The sequence below is a fragment of the Balaenoptera borealis genome, assembly GCF_965194805.1.
Source record: "Balaenoptera borealis genome assembly, chromosome: 2".
Classification (NCBI taxonomy): domain Eukaryota; kingdom Metazoa; phylum Chordata; class Mammalia; order Artiodactyla; family Balaenopteridae; genus Balaenoptera; species Balaenoptera borealis.
Window position 1 is genome coordinate 158,555,878 of NC_138867.1, and position 23,405 is coordinate 158,579,282.

Here is a 23,405-nt window from a genome sequence, read left to right on the forward strand (position 1 = left end):
TCTGGTTTTGGTATCACGGTGATGGTGGCCTCGTATAATGAGTTTGGGAATGTTCCTCCCTCTGCTATATTTTGGAAGAGTTTGAGAAGGGTAGGTGTTAGCTCTTCTCTAAATGTTTGATAGAATTCACCTGTGAAGCCATCTGGTCCTGGGCTTTTGTTTGTTGGAAGATTTTTAATCACAGTTTCAATTTCATTACTTGTGATTGGTCTGTTCATATTTTCTATTTCTTCCTGGTTCAGTCTCAGAAGGTTGTGCTTTTCTAAGAATTTGTCCATTTCTTCCAGGTTGTCCATTTTATTGACATATAGTTGCTTGTAGTAATCTCTCATGATACTTTGTATTTTTGCAGTGTCAGTTGTTACTTCTCCTTTTTCATTTCTAATTTTATTGATTTGAGTCTTCTCCCTTTTTTTCTTGATGAGTCTGGCTAATGGTTTATCAATTTTGTTTATCTTCTCAAAGAACAAGGTTTTAGTTTTATTGATCTTTGCTACTGTTTCCTTCATTTCTTTTTCATTTATTTCTGATCTGATCTTTATGATTTCTTTCCTTCTGCTAACTTTTGGCTTTTTTTGTTTTTCTTTCTATAATTGCTTTAGGTGTAAGGTTAGGTTGTTTATTTGAGATGTTTCTTGTTTCTTAAGATAGGATTGTATTGCTATAAACTTCCCTGTTAGAACTGCTTTTGCTGCATCCCATATGTTTTGGGTCATCGTGTTTTCATTGACATTTGTTTCTAGGTATTTTTTGATTTCCTCTTTGATTTCTTCAATGATCTCTTGGTGATTAAGTAGTGTATTGTTTAGCCTCCATGTGTTTGTATTTTTTACAGATTTTTTCCTGTAATTGATATCTAGTCTCATAGCGTTGTGGTCGGGAAAGATACTTGATACGATTTCAGTTTTCTTAAATTTACCAAGGCTTGATTTGTGACCCAAGATATGGTCTATCCTGGAGAATGTTCCATGAGCACTTGAGAAGAAAGTGTATTCTGTTGTTTTTGGATGGAATGTCCTATAAATATCAATTAAGTCCATCTTGTTTAATATATCATTTAAAGCTTGTGTTTCCTTATTTATTTTCATTTTGGATGATGTGTTCATTGATGAAAGTGGGGTGTTAAAGTCCCCTACTATGATTGTGTTACTGTCGATTTCCCCTTTTATGGCTGTTAGTATTTGCCTTATGTATTGAGGTGCTCCTATGTTGGGTGCATAAATATTTACAACGTTATATCTTCTTCTTGGATTGATCCCTTGATCATTATGTAGTGTCCTTCTTTGTCTCTTGTAATAGTCTTTCTTTTAAAGTCCATTTTCTCTGATATGAGAATTGTTACTCCAGCTTTCTTTTGATTTCCATTTGCATGAAATATCTTTTTCTCTCCCCTCACTTTCAGTCTGTATGTGTCCCTAGGTCTGAAGTGGGTCTCTTGTAGACTGCATATATATGGGTCTTGTTTTTGTATCTATTCAGTCAGTCTCTGTCTTTTGGTTGGAGAATTTAATCCACTTACATTTAAGGTAATTATCGATATGTATGTTCCTATTCCCATTTTCTTAATTGTTTTGGGTTTGTTATTGTAGGTCTTTTCCTTCTCTTGTGTTTCCTGCCTAGAGAAGTTCCTTTAGCATTTGTTGTAAAGCTGGTTTGGTGGTGCTGAATTCTCTTAGCTTTTGCTTGTCTGTAAAGGTTTTAATTTCTCCGTCAAATCTGAATGAGATCCTTGCTGGGTAGAGTAATCTTGGTTGTAGGTTTTTCCCCTTCATCACTTTAAATAGGGACATGCCGTTTTAGAACATAATCTATTTCACTCAGCAAACAGCATATTTATTGTGTATATAATTTATACAGTACTGGACCTCTAATGAAGACTAGAACATACTCCTCAAGTAAACAACATGATAAGTCCTGTGATAACTGAGCATAGGGTGCTTTGTGAAATCAGAGAAGGCCCTCCACCCCTGGAAAGCTAAATATTGGAGGAGTAGAAGAAAGCCAGGTATAGAGTGGTGGTAGGGCAGGAATGAGGTGGGGAAGGGTTGGGGTACGTATGGAGTGTTACAGACGAAAGGAGACCAAATATAAAGGCTTTCAGGGAACACATGCTCATTGTTGTACGGGTTTGTCTTTGGACACACAATCCCTTAGGTTTTCTTCTCACAGTTAATATTTGGGAAGGCAGCATGGTTTAGTGAGTAGAGTCAGGAAGCTTATCACTCTGACAAACCTTTATTAGTACCCACTCTGTGTCTGGTAGCATAGATAGAAAGATGAATAAGGCACACGGTGACACTGCCCCTCCAGGAGGTCACAGCCTAGTGGAGGAAACAGTATAAACACATGCTATAAAAGTGTGCTGAGTGCTGTGAACAAAGTGTCCCTGGAACCTGTTCCTGGAACCAGTGCTGTTTGTGGGGCTGTGGGTGATTGAGGGAAGGCTGTAGAGAGGAGGTGATGTGTGGGCTGAGTCTTGAAGAGCAGGTAGACATTTGCCTGGCAGGTGTGTAGCATGTGCAAAGACTGGGAGGGGTAAAGAACAAGATCTGTTGCTGACCTTTTGGGGGCTCACCTTTCAAATCAGAAAAGGGAGATCTCCTAGGCACCGCCAAGGTAGTTTATCCTTAGTTTTCTTGTTTTATTTTTTTCCAATATAGTATTAGCTAATTGGTAAACTGGTATTATCTAGTGATCTGAAGTATACCAACAAGTGTAAAAATCCCCAAAGAGAGCTCAAGAGACATTTATAATTGTCAATTCTCAGGATAGTGAATCCTTTAAAGTCTGTGCTGACCTTGATATTTTACCTTGTGGCTCTTTTTTTTTTATTTTTTTAATTAGGTTTGACCCAGAAGAATTTAGCTAAAAAGTTTGACTTCCCCATACCTTTGAATGAAGCTTCCAAAATAATGAAGAAAAAGAAAAAGGTATATTATTGTAAAGGGGAATAAGTGGTATTTTGAATTTTAGATTAACCTGTCTAAATACAAACGTGTGAAGATACTCAAGACATTAAAAATAGTGCCATCTTTTGAAAAATTTAATTTACTGAGATGAGAAAATAGAATTAATTTAGCAGTAATGAAACTGGGTTTGGAAATATTTATTAACCATAAAGAATAGTCCTTCCAGTGTTTGAAGATATAAAACACATTTTAATCAAAATGTAGCTGACTGTGAGCTTTTTCAAAGCATGAAAATATATGTTCCATAGAATATAACAAACTCAGATAGTGTTACATATGAAAATCATGGATTTCACAGAAAAGAAAAAGGTATCTATATTGGTGTCACATTGCTCTTTTAAAGGCAAGGGGTGTACAAGTTTCTAGCAGGAAAGCTGACAAGCATGAAACTTTATGCTGAACCATTTTCATGTCTGGCTGTCCAAATGTCATGGTAACTTTGAGTGTTTTAAACATATTCAAGGGACTTCCCTGGTGGCTCAGTGGCTAAGAATCCGCCTGTAATGCAGGGGACACGGGTTCGAGCCCTGGTCTGGGAAGATCCCACATGCCACGGAGCAACTAAGCCCGTGCACCACAACTACTGAGCCTGCGCTCTAGAGCCCGCGAGCCACAGCTACTGAAGCCCGTGTGCCTAGAGCCCATGCTCTGCAACAAGAGAAGCCACCGCAGTGAGAAGCCCGCGCACCGCAACAAAGAGTAGCCCCCACTCGCGGCAATTAGAGAAAGCCCGCACGCAGCAATGAAGACCCAACTCAGCCAAAAATAAATAAATAAATAAAATTAATTAAACGTATTCAAGATCAGTTACTCTACTAATCTTTGTTTACCACTATATATTTTACACTTCCGTTTAAAGAAATTGTTAGTTGATAATGACACATAAAATTATATTATTTCTGAGCTTTGAGTTTGTTTGATTTCTAATACATGTATAGTATAAAATAGCATTCAAAGTGACTAATCCTTGCAGCAAGTGTATTTTGAGTTAGCATTTAATCTTCCCACTATACTAAGAAATTTTTCTTCTAAGAGCCAATTCCTCTTGGGCAATAGCCAATATTTACCTGTAACTACTTTGTGCCAGACACTGGGGTAAGTGCTTTACCTATATTTTTCATTAATTCTAATAATCCAATATTTGAAGTTATTCCTAGATGAGATTAAAACACTTGCCCAATGTCAAGCAACTGGTTAAGTGGTGAAGCCAGAATTTGAGCCTAGATCTATCTGTTTGCTTCTATAGTCTCCATTCTTCCTATTCTAGTATATTCATGTTCTCTAGTAAGTTTGCTTTGGTATGTCCTAGGAGAAATGTTTAATTATTAACTAGAATAAAATACATTAAGAATCATATCATTGTCCAGTGGTTTAGACATAGACATAGGAATAGAAATTCACTATTTTTACTACCTTTCAAAACAAAATTGAGTATGTTGAAACCATAGGACTTACTAGATATTGCCTTTGAAAGACATTGCCTTCGTCCAGGACAGTTAATTTAAATACTGCAGAGAGGAAATGCTAGGAAGTTGGGAAAAGATATCAGATAATTCACTGAATATGGGAAAACAATCATGTTTAATTTTTAGATCTCTAAGTATAATATTGCTTTATAATGATAATATCAAACTGGCATGCAACACAGTTGGCTTACTCCCAATTGCCTACATCACAATGTAGTCCAGATTCTCTGCCCAGTGTTCCTTAACTGTGCTTACCTTTTTAAGGTTTCAGTATGGAATGGAGTGTACAAAGTCATTTCTAAAATGCTTGAAGAAAATGAAAAATACAGACTTAGGCTGAAATGCCAACAATTACCTAGTGAAAGTAAGTTAACACAATTTTCATTGTATTAAAGAGAACTGGCTTCTCTAATAGTTTAGTTACCTTTGGATTACATTAGACCAGTAGTTTTCCGAATTGTCACAGTCAGTGTATAGAGCTATAGAAAAAAGGCTACCGTATTATCACTGTTCATTGTAATGAAAAGTCAAAGCATTGTAAAGCATTAAGTGTAGAGTAGACCACAGGTGTATGTATGAGCAGAAGGTGAATGTTGACTGGAACTGACTGAGCCAAGGGAACACGCTTGTCTATTAAATTTGAATTTTAATGCCAACTTTTGTTTTAAACGCCAAATTTTTAATACAGATTACAAAACTCATCCATATTGATGAAGAAAAACATTTTAATTGTATTATAAAAGTATACATTCTGTGTTGCTTCATACAGTCACTTCCTTTTCATGATGCTGCAGTCCAATTTAATGCATTTAGCAAAATCTGCCCTTGAGTTATGGCCTTGATGTCATTATTTCATTCCTGGAAAACAATTCGTAAATTAAACCATGTTTTAAGCTGCATCAGTGAGTTGATATTGTGGCCAGAGCAAAATTAGATGTGATCTAGTATGTTTATTAAAGTAATTGGAAGTTCTGGATTCTCAAACAATTAAGTTGGATAAAATTTATTAACATGAATTGCTAAATCATAAGGCATTTTCTTTCCTTTACATGCATGTCCTAATACATATATTACCATGCTGAATGCTTCTATAAGTTTTTAGTACAGTCACTCAAGGACAACTTTTATTTTGACAGTCAGTAAATCTGCAGAATTTGATTTTGTGAAGAATATTTTTGTAAGATAATTAAAACAATGCCATTTTGTAAGCAGTGTAACACTGGAAACTCATTACTGTTATTGTAATATTGCATCCGTAATAGCATAAATTGTTTGCAATAATGGCATATGAACTAATGTTCACATTAGTGATACTCTTTTATTTTTCTTATCCAATTAAGAAGGAGAATGAGGCAGAGGGCATTAAGAGGAAAAAAGTTGTCAGTGGTTTCTTAGGTGACAAAGATGTTTGAACAGGCAGAGAAATGTGCAAAAACCCTGGACATTGTTCTGAGTGTTAATCCAGATCCAATTACTCTAATAAACATACTAATCACATCTAATTTTGCTCTGGCCATTACCTTGAACTTGTCGGGTTCTTTTGTGCCTCAGCAATAGGCCTTCTATTAAATATCAGGTGATCTTGTAAGGATTATTTAGCAATTTAAAATAATGTGCTGTGTTTTCCAGAAATAGCCTCTTCTAAATGAAAGGTATCCTTGTAATTCATTATTTTTATTACAATTTTAAAACTGATTATAGAAACTAATAATTATATTTTAAAAATGTATTATAATTCTTGTTCCTTATTATATATTTATTAATGGGAAAGCCAATGCCAGAGACCAACTTGAATTTTCCTTATATTTTATGTTGTTCCTAGATTCAAATTACACAAGATGAATCTTCTTGTCATCTTCTGGTAAGAATCCACTTAGATAACAATTAAAAGGTATAGACTTTTTCCTTCCCCTTTACATCCTACCATCTCCAACCTTTAGTGTATACCCATTGCTAATTCTAGCCTGTTGAAATATTTGTTGAAATTTAATAAGCTTCATTTGGACCTCATATTCACAATGCTATTGAAACTACTCTCTCTATGGTCCAAGTTTTGTGTTTTTTCTTTTTCATATCTCTGCTTAGTTCTCTTTTCTTTTTGAACATGCTGCCACATTTAATATTGTTTTACTACTACTTGTTCAAATTTTTCTTCTTATTATCCTGAAGACTATGTCATGGTTCTCTTTCTACCTTTCTGACCATATTTTCTATGTATTTTTTATTTGTCCCTTTTGCTACCATCTAATAACAACTGCTTCCCTAGGAGTAATTGTTGGTCCTGCTGTCTCTTTACATATTTATTCTGAGATAACTCACCCATTTTATAACTTCAGTTACTCTTTCTGGGTGTATGACCCTTAAATCTCTATCCTACTTCTGACCTCTGGTCATGTGCCTCTGAATTTCTTTAGGCTGTTCTACAGTTACTTTTAAATGCCACATGGTTTAAACTGAGCATGTCATCCCCCCACTTTTTTTTTTTCAATTGTGCCCTGATTTACTAATCATCTGGGCTCATTCAATTCTTAGGAATAGGTTACACCCAGTTTGGTGGGGTTTGGAAAGTAGTAGAAAAGGTAAGTAAGATGGGCTTTGGAAAAAAGAAATTAGACTTTTATAAGTGGGAATGTGGGGGAAGGGAGTATACTTTAAGACATGGACATGAGAAAATTCATGGAGTCACAGAAAATGTTTAGGAATATACAGCTTGATTAAAGCTTGTTTAAGGTAGTCATAGTGAAGAAAGGTATACAGTGTACTGAGACTATATTTCAAATGGTCTCACATGGATACTTGGCCAAGGATATGTACTCAGTTCAGTAGGCAATGAAGAAACATGGAACATTTTCTTAACCCTTTATTCCAAATGATTTCAAATGTACATAGAAATCACAAGAAGAATACAAAGACCTCCAGAATACCTGTTCCCTGGGTTCACCGATTTTTACATCTTGCCACTTTGCTTTATCATTATCCTACTCCCTCTCTCTCTTTCTCTGTGTGTTATGTGTATCAAGTATTGCCCCTTAATACTTTAGTGTGTATATCCTAAGAACCAAGATATCTTTTTTATAACTACACTACAGTTATCAAATTCAGGAAATTTAACATTGGTATAAAACTTTTATGTAATCTATAGTTTATATTCCAGTTTTTTCTTGTGCCAATAATGTCTTTAATGGGATTTTTTTCCTGATAGCAGGTCTGGTCCAGTGTCATGTATCGTATTTAATTGTCATGTCTCTTTAGTCTTCTTTAATCTGTAACAGTTCTTCAACCTTTCTTTGTCTTTTATGACATTGACATTTTTGAAGAATTCAGGCCAATTATTTTTCAGACTATCCCTCTGGACTTGCTGATACCTCCCATGATTTGATTCATATTTTGCATTTTTGGCTGGAACATTATATAAGTAATGTTACTTCCTTCTCGGAACATCACGTCTGGAGTCATGTGATTTTCATTTATCCCTTATTGAGGATGTTAACTTTGATCTATTGGTTAAGATGTCCATTTCTCCACTGTATATAGTTACTATTTTTCCTTTTGTAATTAATAAGTATTTTATGGAAAGATCATTAGAAACTACACAAATATCTTGTATATCATCAGTATAGAACATTTTAAAGCAGTGGGTTGATCAGATCTGCATTTTAGAAAGAATCCAGTGTCATTTTATAAAAAGGTTTGGAATAGAGGCAAGATAAGAGGTGAACAAGAAAATCTAGGGATTGCAACAGCAGTCCAAGGGAAAAGTGAAATGCACTTAATGAGAGTGGAGAGGATACAAATGACTAGATGTAGGGCAATATGAGAGATGATACTAAGGTTTGAGAACGAGCAGATAAGAAATAAGGAAGTCAAGAGAAAGAACTGGTTTTGTGAAGCTACTGAGTTTTATTTTGGCACGTACAATTTTAGACAATAGGTATTCAGCTGAAAATTGTAAGCAATTGGAAGTGTCATATCAGATCCAGTGTGATATCTATACTGCTTAAAGGTCATATGTAGTTCTAGCAGTAGATGCAGATGAAACCTCAATGTGGGGATGGAGGGAGAGGAGAGGACTGAGAACAGAATGTCAGGTAACATCTAGGATGAAGAGGAAGTCTCAGTCCCTCGAAGAGGGATTCTAGGGGCTTAATTAGGAGTAATGAGAGAAATGATTGTGGGTTTGGGGGGATACAAATGAAGCTTGTGGGAGATCAAGGGATCAACAGTTTAAAGGAGGACAGTGAACTTGTTCAGTGAGAGTATAGGGGTACAAGAAAGTAGGGGTATAGAAGTATATGTATATCAGCTGGGAACATTTTAGGAGTTCCAGCACTTAGAAGTAAAGTAGAAGTTCCAAGTGATGACAGTGACCATCCAAGCAATGACTTTGCTTGTGAGTGGCTGAAGCGGCCTGGAGGCAAAGGCCTGTGATATAGTCTTTTTTGTGGCACCGTTCTTGTAATTGGGGCTGTTGAAGTCACCAAGGGTATTGGCAGGAGTTGGAGCGGAGAAGAAAATATGAGTTACACATTGAGTCCATCAGAAGCTTTTTATGGTCAACTAGAGAAAGTAAAAATCAAAACAGTAAAGGCAGGGAGTGGCTAACTGTTGCTTTGCAGTTTTAGAAATGTTAAAATTTTTCAGTGACTACTGATTATGACATTTTGTATTGACAAGATTCAATTTTGTCATCTTTTATTTAGGGTTAACCTATTTTTGGATCTGTTTACCAAAGAAGATTATGAAGAGTTTAAAGATGGAACTTTAAATTGAATCATAATTATATGTTAATTTTGATGTGTTTTGTTGGAACTTTAATAGTTGAATAGAAAAAACTATGTTCTTTATCAATTAGTAGTGTTTCTTTGCAAATTAATAAAAATTTTAGTTAAATATTGTTATTATATGCATACAAGTGTTATTTTTAGAATTAATACTTATTCCATACTCATTCAAATTAATATTTTACATAAAATTTAAATTAGCATATCAGTATAATTGCATGCATTTAAAATTGCCAACTTTTCCCTTTTATTAATGAGTCTGCATCCACTGCTTTATTCATCCCTTCATATAGATTTAATTGTTTTAAGTTAAATTTGGATTCATTTAAATTATTTTTGGCTTCCTCACTTTTTCTAAATTTCTCAATTATGATAAAGACCTACATTTACATAGCAACAATTATTTTGGGTGTTTAATAGTTATTTAAGCCATCTTTTTATCCTAGGGAAAGTTAGTAAATTTATGCAGTCTATATTATAATGTGGAGTATTTTAGGGAAATTTCTGGATAAAGATCAGAGGAGACATTCTCCTTTCCAGGCCTTTAATTAGATACATTATTTTTATATCAGTAAATGAGAGATTCAGAACTCTGAAAATAATTTAGAAGTGTTTTTCAGTGAAGTTCCTTTATTTTCTCCTCAATATTAGCAGTAATCATCTAGTACCTACATAAGTTCTTCTGCTTTTTGCTGATGCAGTCTCTCTCCCTAAATTGTATCAAAGGCTGGAACTGAAAGTGTGGGAGGGAGGAGACAAAAGGTTTTCCCTTAATCAAGCCCCACGTGCACTCCTTGCTTCTTTCTTTGAGGTAAAGGTCCTCCTTTTTTATCCAGGATGATAACAGTGACATCCATTATTTTCGAGGGTACTGAGAAGGTGAGCCTCCTCGTTTCTCTTACAATGGCATTCATTACAGAGTGGCAATAATACAGAATTCTCATGAAATGGTACAAGATGTAAGGATTGTAAAATAATTCATAATTTTGTTTCTTCTTCTAGTTATAAGTTAACTACTTCATGAGCCTAGAACAGACTAGGGTTTGTGGTAACATGTTCTTGTGACTGTTTACCAAACCCACCTGTTTCCAGTTGAAGGACACACTGCCTGAGCGAATGGGCCCTGCTTGCCACGCAGTGTCCAAAGGTCCCCTGGCAGCGAGGGTCATGCAACTTCTTTGGAATGCACTGGGCAAATCTTCAGGCTGCTAAATTCTTGGGTAAAGCTTCAAATTTTAGCTTATACAATTTAAATCACTGTAAAATGAGACATTTACTTGTTTACACTGCCATTTATGCTGCATAAAGTGTTGTGATGAACATGAATGAGGATGTTAGGTTCGCTTCAATGTAAGTTTATATTTATGTGAGTTACAGTACTTGACATAGTGAAGTAGTCTGTTTTAATTTATCAAGTGTGTCAATATTTATTAGATTTTAAAAATGAGTCTAATGCTGGATACAAGCTTTGTCTCACTGTTCTAGAACTGTGGAGTAATGAAGACTCTTACTAAAATGAATGTTCTAGATGCTTCCTCTAAATCTTTAAATTTTCATTTAATAATTTCTGGTAAATATATTAAATCTCTGTTCTGTTAAATAGGATATAATAAATATAATAAAGCTTTTCTTTGCTGACGCATCACTGAATATCACCTATGATGTTGTGATTTATTTTTGGTCTGTAATTCCAGAAGGGGTTAATGATGCCTACATTAAATGACCTCACACTACTCTGAGGTCCTGCCTTCTCTTCATCTCCAGCGCAGAGTATCTTTTGTCTGGTCTCCAGGAGTAGGCGCACTCACTTGCCAAATGTATACCTGACTCTTCCTTTCTTCTGCTTAGACCAAAGGCATTTTATTTTCGCCCAATAGTCTAGTATTTGCAACTTCTGTCTTGGAGTCTGCAGTGAGTGTTTCATGCTTAGCTGTGCAGGGTGGGGAGGAAAGATATTTTAGTGGTTCAAATTAAGCATTTGGGTGAGTACAGAATAGAGGAGAAACATGTCAGTACTTCAAAGTATTATTCAGCCATTTATTCCAGTCATCTGGAAGATTATAGGTGAGCTTTGGAATTATTAGGAGAAACGAATGGGATCTTTTAGCAAAGGAGCTAACTAAAATTCAACATATTTTCTCATCTAGTATAAGCTGAAGAAAGGTTAAAATTTGGGGAAAGTTTTGGGTAACCTAGGAGTCTTTGAGAGTCGGCTTATAATACAATGATGAGAGACCAGTCTTGAATTTGGGAGCCAGCCCTGTGAGAGTGGAGGTGGAAACACACTAGTACATCATTAATTAAAGGGAGAATGCTTGGCTGGGAAGTGGTATGCCACTGGAGTAGCATCACAAGTTCCTAAGTCAGGGACCATATATCTATGGCAGCTATGTAAATATGCTTCTCAGATTTCCTACCACGGGGGACATAATTGACTGATGGCCCACCTGTACTGCATTGTGCATTGACTATTACATTTGTCTGAGGCCCTGCTTCCCAACTAGTTGCTCCTAGCCACTGATTAAGCATGGCAGGGATATTAAGGCAGATACATTTCTGTGAGATGAGCCTCAAAGACTCCCCATTTGCTTTGCTGAAACTTTCTTAGAACCACAGCAGAGAGAGAGAGTCTAAGACTTTTCCTACCCAACCATCTTTCCTTCTCTCTCTCCCCTGCAGAGATCAGTCCTTCGTCATGCTGGGATGGCTCTCCTAGGCTCCCCTGGCTCTGTCTCTTTTCCCTCACAGACATTTCTCCAGTAAGTACTTGCACATCTAATTCCACCTTGGCATCTGTTTCTGAGAGGACTCAAATTAACGCAAGTGATGTCAGGAGTGGTCTGATAAAGTAAGCAGCAAGATGGGGCACTGGGATGGTGTATTCACCATCCGGATGGCAACAAGACGCTTTTTGAGTGGTATGTGCAATGTGGATAGTCCCTGGCACACGGTGGTGGTCCTAATCTTAAAGATCTGAACTGAGGTCACTTGGAAAAACTTCACAGTGGAGTGGAATATCTTTACAGGTATGATGATCCAAGCATTTGAAAGATATGGGGCAAGTAATGCCTTCAAACATAGTTTAGTTGTCTGGTTACAGCTATGTTGTATTAACACTCTACAGAGAGGATAGTAAGAAACTGTATGCCCATTAACAAGCAGTTAAAGAATAAATGTGAGGACCAGAGTGTGTCTCTGGTAGTTTATTGAAAGGTCTTCATCTGTTGCAGTGGAAGAGCAGACCTTGTTAAGTGGCAGTTAGAGGGTCTAAGAGCTAAAGTTGAAGAGCTCCAGAGATGAATAAATGATCAGTTAAGGCAGGTCTGCTATGACAAAGTCAAGGCACAGGTTGGGGAAATCTGAGGCCCTGGAATGTGTAATGGCACTATCTGGATAGATTTCCCTGAAGGTGTTGGCTCTGCAGATTCCCCTGAACCCTAGGAATTTGCAAGGTAGTCCACCCTTCCCCTGTGCTGGAAGGTGTTGCAGAAGCCCCTCCCTTTCAAGGCAACAGGTGCCCTCCTCAGGAGCTGCCCTTATCGCCTCTCCTAGCTACTAGGCCATAACTAAGGTTAAATCCTAGGGTAACCCAACTGGAAAAGTGCTAGGCCAGATAAGGCAGGAAAGAGATTATACACAGAAAGAACTCTTAAGAATTAGCTAGCATGCAGTGTCATGAGAAAGGAGCATACCCCAGAGATTGGATTTTGAGGTGCTTGATCAAAGGGGCTGAAACGTAAGACTATAGATAATAAAGAATTCATAGACATGGAGGAACTTTCTTGGGATACATGGGAAAAGGGGAATACTCAGGATTCTTGGACACAGGTTCTGAGTTTACTTGGATATCTGGAGCCCCAAAGCATCTTCAAGGCACTCCAATTAGAGTGGGGGCATCTTGGGACCAGGTGATAAATGGAATCCTGGTTAAAGTCTGGCTCACAGTGGGCCCACTGGATCTACAAACTACTCAGTGGTCATTTCCATAGTCCCCAGGAATATACCTGGTATATAACTGGTAGTTGGAGTAATTTCCACATTGGATACTTGTCATTTGGAGTAAGGGTTCTCATAGTGGGGAAGGACAAGTGGAAATGTCTGAAACTTCCCCCTTTTCCCAACCAAGATATTAAATAAAAAAAAAACAAGATCACATTCTGTGGGATGTGGGGAGAGTGGCAGAGATTAGCACCACCATTAAAGATCTAAAGGATGCAAGGATGGTGATTCCTATCATACCTCTGTTAAATATACCACTCTTATCCCTGAGGAAACTAGATGGATCCCGGAGAATGATCGTAGACTACAGCAGACTTAACCAGTAGCCCTGTTTGCAGCTTCTGTGCTAGACAAATATCATTGGTAGAGCAGGAACATGATGTGTAGCCACTGATGTGGCAAATGCAGTCTTTTCCATCCCAATCAGAGGTCAGAGACAGTTGCATTCACGCAGGGAAGATGGTGTTCATTTAGTTTTGCCTTAGGGCTATGTTAAGTCTCCTGCCTTTCATCATAGTGTAGTCCAAAGAGATCTGGCCTGCTTGGTCATCCCACAGAACATCACAGTGATCCATTACATTAATAATGCTGATCAGGTAAGTCAAACAAGAGATGGCTAGTACTCTGAAAGCCTCGATAATGCACATGTTCTCCAGAGGGTGTGAGAGATAAACTGCAAAGTTTCAAAGACCTGCTTGAATTTTTAGTGAAATTTTAGGATTCCAATGAAGAAAACTTCAGTGATGTTTTTAGGGTCCAGTGGTCAGGAATATGCCAGGATATCCCCTCCAAAGTAAAAAAAAAAAAAAAAAAAAGGCATGCATCCTGATTCCCTTACCACAGAAATTGAAGCACATGCATGGTGGACATCTCTGATTCTAGAAAAAAATACATTTCTCACCTAGGAATATTGAACTGGTCCATTTATTAGGTGACATAGAAGGTTGCCACCTTTGAGTGGGACCCAGTGCAGGAAAGAGATCTGCAATAGGTCCAGGCTGTGGTGTAAGCAGTCCTGCTGCCTGGCATAAGATTTGGAAGACCCTTTGGTGTTGGAGATATCAATAGTGGGAAAAGATGAAGTGTGAAGCTTATGAGAAGCTTAACACAGTCTCCATAATAGAATTATAAATCATAGTAGAATTATAAATTTATGTCTACATCAAGAAATAAAATGCCTTTTGAAAAACAGCTCCAACATGTTTTGGGGCTCTGGTAGAGACAGATTGCTTGGTCATGAGGTACCAAGTGACTGTGAATCTGAAACTTCACTTTATGAAAAGAATTCTGTTGAACCCATCTAGTCAAGAAATTGGAGTACCTGCAGCAGACTATCATAAAATGGAAATAGCACATCTGGGAAGGAAGATTAAGCAGGACGAGAGAACACAAATAAGCCACATGAACAGGTAGATCACCTGCATCATTTGTACTAGCTACCCTCACCCTGCTTGCACTTATGGGCAGTCTCATACAACCAGCTGAAAGAGCAGGAAAAGTCTGAGCTCTGGTTTTTGGATGGGTTGGCTTGATCATGGATGCAAGCCAATATATATGGTGGCAGCATGACAGTCATGTTCCAGAGTGGCCCTGAAAGATACTGGAAAGGGAAAAGAGCAGAGTTGAAAGCCGCACACCTGATCATCCACTTATTATAGAAGTGACTCACAGTGAGAATCTATATGAATTCCTGGGCTGTAAGCAAGGGCCTGGCCATCTGATCTGGGGCCTCTTAGGAAAGACTGGAAGATTGGAGACAAGAAGGTCTGGGATAGAGGCTTATGGTTAGACATATGGGAAGTGGCACAAAGTATGAAGATTTTTGTATTACATACTAACACTCACCAGAAAGCATCCATTCTGTGTGTTTGTTGCTTCACAGCAAATTATCCACAAATTTAGTGGCTTAAAAAGACACACATTTATTATCTCACAATTTCTATGAACCAGGAATACAGGCACAGCTATACTGAATGCTCCGCTTCATGGTCTCTCTCAAGGCTGCAAAGTATCAGCTCAGCATGTGTGGTCTTATCTGAAGGCTCAACTGGAGAAAGACCTACTTCCAAGTTCACTCATTGGTTATTGGCAGCATTTGTTTCCTAGCGGTTAGCTTATGGCCACCCTCAGTTCTTTGCCATGTGGGCTTCTTCAAAATAGTGAAAGTATTGCCTTCACTTTTATCAAGTTATATTAGTTTGAAGCAAGTCACTATGTTTCTTCTGTATTCAAGGGGAAGCAATTACATGAGGATGTGAATACCAAACGTGGAGATCATTAGTGACCACCTTAGAAGTGTACCTACCACAGCTTTTTACTTATTAACTCTTAAGAAGATTTAGTGGTCTCTTCAGGGTTTTCAATATACATCTTAAATTATTCAGCCTACCTTCAAATAATCTTTTAGAGCAATTAAAAATAATAAAAATGTGAAGTATATATTTACACTCATGCCATTTCTAGTGATTTTCATTTATTTATGTTTATTCAAATTTCTGTCTGCTTTCATCCTGACTGAAGAACTTCCTTTAACACTTCTTGTAGTGCATGTCTGATGGTAATGATTACTCTTATTTTTTGTTTTTCTGAAAAAATTCTTTATTTTGTTTTCATTTTTGGAGAATATTTTCCCTGTTTAGAACTCTGGGCTAACTTTTCTTTTTAAGCACTTTATGGATGACACTCCATTACCTTCCAGATTGCATAGTTTCTGATGAGAAATCTGCTGTTTTTCTGTCTTTGTTCCTTTGTGTGTAAAGTTTCTTTTGTCTCTGGCTGCCATCAAGAGTTTCCTTCTATTTTTGGTTTTCAGTGGTTTGAATATGATGTGTCTAGGTTGTGGTAGTTTGTTTTTTCTTTTTATCCTTCTTGGTGTCCTCTTTTTGGATATTTCCTTTGGTGTTACTACTTTTGGGCAATTCTGGCCATTATCTCTTCAATATTTCTTCCATTTCATCCTTTCTTTCTTCTTTTGGTATCCAAATTATACATATTAGACATTTGATATTGTCTCACAGCTTGTGGATGCTCTGTTCTATTTTTTTTTCATTCTTTTGTATCTTTGTTTTTCAGTTTGGGCAATTTCTATTGATTTATTTTCACGTTCATTGATTCTTTCCACCACTGTGTTAAGTCTACTGATGAGCCTTCAGAAGGCATTCTTCATCTCTGTTACTAGCATTACATTACATTACTAGCATTACAAATTTTTAATTCCAGCATTTTTTTATTCCTAGCATTTCCACTTGAAAATGGAAATAAAAGCTTGAAGTTTTTATTTTTCTGATGAAATTCCTTATCTGGCCAATGCATATTGGCAATCTTTTCCACTAGAGACTTTGTTATATTTATCAGACTTATTTTAAATTCCCTGTCTGTTAACTCCAACATCAGCATCACATATGAATCTTTTTTTTGGATTGCTTTGTGTGTTGAATTTTTGTCCTTGCTTCCTCATGTGTCTCTTAATTTTTGGATACATCATCAGTACTTAATTCTTTTGCTTTTAGGGGAGATAGGGAAGAAAGATCTGAACAGGATTTTGTGCCTTTCTTTCAGTGCTGCTATTTTCCTATCCAAGTTCTACACTATAAGTGAGGCTGTCTGGGGTCTCTGTTCTGTCTGAGGTCTTTCTTGTGAGCACCTGGGAAGATATGTGCAGAAGACTTGTGAATAGGTGAAAATTCTCATGTCTGTGGTTCCAGGGGATTTATTCTATACTTTCACACTGGCTCACATTAAGCTTTTAGCAATCCATCAAAATTTTAAGCTGAATTGTTCTTACCAACTTGTACAATGTCTGGCATTTACCCTAGGTAAGCAAATGCTAGCACCTTGTTTCTTCTTGGAGGTGCCTGTCTTTCCTTAAATTTCAAGTAAATTGTTTGCACTGCTCCCTCAGCAATCTGATGGATTAAAGAAAAACTGTGACTTTGCAGATATCCAGCTTTCTTTTTGTTAGGGTGGGAGTGATGCTCTTTCCAGTTTGGCACATACTAAGCTGAATTCAGAAATTTGGTCCATTTACTCTTAATTGATTATGATTAATTTCATGCTGTCATGTCATTATAGCTACTTTGTCTCTCCCCTGTCAAATTTATGGATCTCAAGAATAGAGATTGGATTAATCACTAATCCTTGGTTCATGGCATTCTAATTGATCAGTGCATGGTCTGTTTTTATTTAGTTATTTTTAATAGTTATATTTAATTATATTTAACTATAATATTAATTATATTTAATTTATATTTTATATAATTATATATTATATAGATATAATTTTATATATTCATATAATTTATATAATTATATATTTATATATTTTATATAATTATAGTTTTAAATTAATTATATTAATTATATTTAATTGTTATTTATTTATATAAATTTAATTATTTTTAATAATGCAAGAAGCAATTGTGAACCTACTCTCAAAATAATATCTTGAAAATAACATACTAATCATATTGCCCAATACCTCCCAACCCATTCTTCTTGCTTTTTCTACTCAAGATAACTATCATACTGAATCCATGCATATGATTTCTTTATTTTGCTTTTTATATAGTTTTATTGCAATTATATGTCTTTTTAAAACTTCATTATAAATCTAGGTGTTTAATTTTCTTTTTTTTTTTTTAAACATCTTTATTGGAGTATAATTGCTTTACAATGGTGTGTTAGTTTCTGCTTTATAACAAAGTGAATCAGTTATACATATGTTCCCATATCTCTTCCCTCTTGCATCTCCCTATCCCACCCCTCTAGGTGGTCACAAAGCACCGAGCTGATCTCCCTGTGCTATGCGGCTGCTTCCCACTAGCTATCTATTTTACATTTGGTAGTGTATATATGTCCATGCCACTCTCTCACCCTGTCACATCTCCCCCCTCCCCCTCCCCGTATCCTCAAGTCCATTCTCTAGTAGGTCTGCGTCTTTATTCCCATCTTGCCGCTAGGTTTTTCATGACCTTTTTTTGTTGCTGTTTTTTAGATTCCATATATATGTGTTAGCATACGGTATTTGTTTTTCTCTTTCTGACTTACTTCACTCTGTATGACAGACTCTAACTCCATCCACCTCACTACAAATACCTCCATTTCATTTCTTTTTATGGCGGAGTAATATTCCATTGTATATATGTACCACAACTTCTTTATCCATTCATCCGATGATGGACACTTAGGTTGCTTCCATGTCCTGGCTATTGTAAATAGAGCTGCAATGAACATTTTGGTACATGACTCTTTTTGAACTATGGTTTTCTCAGGGTATATGCCCAGTAGTGGGATTGCTGGGTCGTATGGTAGTTGTATTTTTAGTTTTTTAAGGAACCTCCATACTGTTCTCCATAGTGGCTGTATCAATTTACATTCCCACCAACAGTGCAAGAGTGTTCCCTTTTCTCCACACCCTCTCCAGCATTTATTGTTTCTAGATTTTTTGATGATGGCCATTCTGACCGGTGTGAGATGATATCTCATTGTAGTTTTGATTTGCATTTCTCTAATGATTAATGATGTTGAGCATTCTTTCATGTGTCTGTTGGCAATCTGTATATCTTCTTTGGAGAAATGTCTATTTAGGTCTTCTGCCCATTTGTGGATTGGGTTGTTTGTTTTTTTGTTATTGAGCTGCATGATAATTTTCTAATAAGGACATTAGGTTACATATAATCTTTTTAGATTTTTAATATTACATTAATACTACTTTTTAATATTACATTGGTAAAATTTATGCATATTGTTGACTGTCATCATGGTTCATTTGTTTTATTCAGAACTTTCTAAAAGTCAAGTAAAGTGTGAGGAAATATCCACATTCCTGGGAATAACACAGTTTGAGCCCAGATTATCCCACTTTTCCTCATGAGCATGATAAACTCATTTACCACTTGCTTAATTTGTTTACTTCTATTGATAATAAATGATAATAACCCTAAAAGAGACCTCTGATTCCTATGCTTTTAGAAATCTGATTGCATGTATAAAAACATTTTATATTCCTAGAAAAGTTACAGTATAAAATCAAATTAATATATAGACTCCTAGTTGAAAGACCTGACATGAAATATCCTCATTTACCCTATTCTCTACTTTCTAAGAATCTGAGTATGAGGGAGTTTTTTCAGGTTTCAGGACATGCTCCAATATGATCTCAAATGACTCCATTTAGTTGTCAGTTCTCATGTTGGTCTTTCCGTGACCCTAATGTGTCCTTATGGTACCTTATTATTTCAGGAATCTGGGGAAGTTTAGAGAAATATTTCAAATAGCTGGAAATAGCCTAGTTGACTATGGGTGACTCCATTCGTCCCAGTATTTTAATCTATGAATTATGTAAGTTGGTATATCTCAGAGAGGAAATATCCTCTCTGAGCCTGACCTTTTATTTTCTTTTTAAAATATCACCATGAAATGGAATCTTCCGGACATCAAGAGACAAAGAGACCAACTGAAAACTGAAATTATCTCAACAAAAGGTAATACTAGGTAGTTACCAAACATGTGCTACCCACTCCTGCCTGAAGGTGGGAGTCTTCAATTATATAATGGTCTAGGGTAGAGCTTGTGGAGGAGTGGTGACATCCAGCCCTAACTTATGTGAGTCAGGTTCCAGTGGGACATTCATTCATTTACTCACTCATTTATTTATGTAATATTTATTGAGTCTATATCATGCTCCTGATTCTGTTCTAGGCCTGGGGCAACAGAAGTGAATGAAATATGATAAAAAAAAAATACTATGGAGAAAAATAAAGGAGATGCAGGTATGTCAAGGGATACAGTGTTAAGTAGGGAGGTGAAGAGAAGGCCTCACATAGAAGGTGACATTTAGATAAAAACCTGAAGTTTGGAAGCCAGATGTGCAGAAAGAGCATAGGAACATTCTGGGTAGAGGCCAATATCCTGAGGCTGGAGAACAGGAAAGAAAAAAAGAAGGAAGAGCTCAGGTGGAGTAAGACAGATAGAATAGTAGATGAGGTGAGAAGGTAGAGAGTGAGGTGTTCTATTTTGAGGACTTTCCTTAGATGGACAACTACTGGAAGGTTTTGAGCAGGGGATTGACATGAACTGACTAATATTTAACAGAACTACTTTGGCAACTGTTTTGAGAATGAACTGAAAGGAGACAGGCCTTTCTTACCTTATATGAGTCAGTGGGGGGCAGTTTTTCTCCCATTCTTTAACATAAACATAAAAAGTCAAGGAAGTAAAATTTCTCTACAAAAAGGGAATTTTCACAGGGAATTTGCAAATATTATAAGCTCTCACTTCTTGGTGGAGATACACAGTCCATTTTCTGGGAAGTAACACTCATATTCTGGTTGCACTTTAAGAACAGCAGGTATATGAAAAAATGCTAAACATCACTAAGCATCAAGGAAATACAAATCAAAACCACAATGAGATATCACTTCACACCTGTTAGGATGGCTATTATCAAAAAGACAAAAGATAAAAAGTATTGGTAAGTGAGTGAAGAATTAGGAACACTTGTGCACGGTTGATGGGAATGTAAATGGGTCCAACCACTATGGAAAACAGTATGGAGGTACCTAAAAAAATAAAAAATAGAACTACCATATGATCCAGCAATACCATTTCTAGGTATATATCCAAAGGAAATGAAATCAGTATCTTGAAGTGATATCTGCATTTCCATGTTCACTGCAGATATACATACATATATGTCTGTGTATATATATATATATATATATATATATATATATGTCTTTTATTTTTTATTTATTTATTTATTTTTTCACACACACACACTGTATTTTATTTTTACAAGAGATAAATAGACTGACACCAAGCATTGTACATGGATGACCACAACAAAAGCAACACTGATTGCAATTACCAAACATGAAACACACTCATACTATGTCATAATATTGACATTCAGTCCAGTAATCCTTCACTGTAACAGCTCCTTTACTTTGCAGTGAAAATTGATTTGTATATTCTTTGCCTCTGAGTCCTTGTGGGATTTTTTTTTTTTTTAATTCAGACAGAAAGTCACACAAATTATACTCATCCTCATCAGTTCACTCAGTCCCATGTAATTAATTTTTTTTTTTCATCTTCATCTTTTGTTAGTACTTTTATGAGTTCATCAGTTTTTCATTAGAGTTCTGAAAATGCTTATTCATTCAGTTCAGCAGTACAGTCAGTTACCAGAAACCTGTACTTGTCAGAGTCTTTTCCATGAATTTCTTGAAGATGAAACCCTTTTATAGGAACATATTTGCAAAATCATCAGAGTACACCCAGAACTGTCTGTAAATGACAAAAGACTTAAAAATGACCACGGTTAAAGATTTGATGAAAGTTCATAATAATGCAGTTGACAAGAAAATTAGTTATTTCTGAGATATACATTTTAAAGTAATAACTAGGATTATTACTTATAACATTATACCAGAACATATAAGATTTTTAGAAATTTCATGCAATGTCTGAAACATTTATATTAACATATTTCCATACATATTTCCATACAAATACAAATATAAGATTTTTAGAAATTTCATGTAATGTCTGAAACATTTATATTAACATATTTCCATACAAATACAAATATAAGATTTTTAGAAATTTCATGTAATGTCTGAAACATTTATATTAACATATTTCCATACAAATACAAATATAAGATTTTTAGAAATTTCATGTAATGTCTGAAACATTTATATTAACATATTTCCATACAAATAACCCAATGAAAGTTTAGTATTAGTTGTTTTGTTTGTTTTTTTATACTGCAGGTTCTTATTAGGCATCAATTTTATACACATCAGTGTATACATGTCAATCCCAATCGCCCAGTTCAGCACACCACCATCCCCACCTCACCGCAGTTTTCCCCCCTTGGTGTCCATATGTCCATTCTCTACATCTGTGTCTCAACTTCTGCCCTGCAAACTGGCTCATCTGTACCATTTTTCTAGGTTCCACATACATGCATTAATATACGATATTTGTTTTTCTCTTTCTGACTTACTTCACTCTGTATGACAGTCTCTAGATCCATCCACGTCTCAACAAATGACTCAATTTCGTTCCTTTTTATGGCTGAGTAATATTCCATTGTATATATGTACCACAACTTCTTTATCCATTCATCTGTTGATGGGCATTTAGGTTGTTTCCATGACCTGGCTATTGTAAATAGTGCTGCAATGAACATTCGGGTGCATGTGTCTTTTTGAATTATGGTTTTCTCTGGGTATATGCCCGGTAGTGGGATTGCTGGGTCATATGGTAGTTCTATTTTTAGTTTTTTAAGGAACCTCCATACTGTTTTCCATAGTGGCTGCACCAATTTACATTCCCACCAACAGTGTAGGAGGGTTCCCTTTTCTCCACACCCGCTCCAGCATTTGTTGTTTAGATTTTTTGATGATGGCCATTCTGACCGGTGTGAGGGGATACCTCACTGTAGTTTTGATTTGCATTTCTCTAATAATTAGTGATGTTGAGCATCTTTTCATGTGCTTCGTGGCCGTCTGTATGTCTTCTTTGGAGAAATGTCTATTTAGGTCTTCTGCCCATTTTTGGATTGGGGTGTTTGTTTCTTTGATATTGAGCTGAATGAGCTGTTTATATATTTTGGAGATTAATCCTTTGTCCGTTGATTCATTTGCAAATATTTTCTCCCATTCTGAGGGTTGTCTTTTCGTCTTGTTTATGGTTTCCTTTGCTGTGCAAAAGCTTTGAAGTTTCATTAGGTCCCACTTGTTTATTTTTGTTTTTATTTCCATTACTCTAGGAGGTGGATCCAAAAAGATCTTGCTGTGATTTATGTCAAAGAGTGTTCTTCCTATGTTTTCCTCTAAGAGTTTTATAGTGTCCAGTCTTATATTTAGGTCTCTAATCCATTTTGAGTTTATTTTTGTGTATGGTGTTAGGGAGTATTCTAATTTCATTCTTTTACATGTAGCTGTCCAGTTTTCCCAGCACCACTTATTGAAGAGACTGTCTTTTCTCCATTGTATTTCTTTGCCTCCTTTGTCATAGATTAGTTGACCATAGGTGCGTGGGTTAATCTCTGGGCTTTCTATCTTGTTCCATTGATCTATGTTTCTGTTTTTGTGCCAGTACCATATTGTCTTGATTACTGTAGCTTTGTAGTATAGTCTGAAGTCTGGGAGTCTGATTCCTCCAGCTCCATTTTTTTGCCT

At 36.1% G+C, this 23,405-nt stretch overlaps 1 protein-coding gene across 5 annotated transcripts in view; it reads left to right on the forward strand.

Annotated features, from left to right (window-relative positions):
- Positions 1 to 20,680, forward strand: part of LOC309624664 (uncharacterized protein C5orf47) — a 30,386-nt gene extending 9,706 nt beyond the window's left edge. The window contains exons 2-5 of one of the 5 annotated variants that reach the window (XM_082382986.1): positions 2,845 to 2,930; positions 4,700 to 4,799; positions 6,258 to 6,326; positions 9,136 to 20,680. In XM_082382986.1, coding sequence (XP_082239112.1) covers positions 2,845 to 2,930; positions 4,700 to 4,799; positions 6,258 to 6,277 — 206 coding nt within the window. In that variant the 3' untranslated portion in view covers positions 6,278 to 6,326; positions 9,136 to 20,680. Of the gene's footprint in view, positions 1 to 2,844; positions 2,931 to 4,699 lie in introns of all 5 variants that reach the window. The other 4 variants (XM_082382985.1, XM_082382987.1, XR_014242078.1 and 1 more) reach the window with 4 other exon arrangements.
- Positions 20,681 to 23,405: the final 2,725 nt, after the last annotated feature.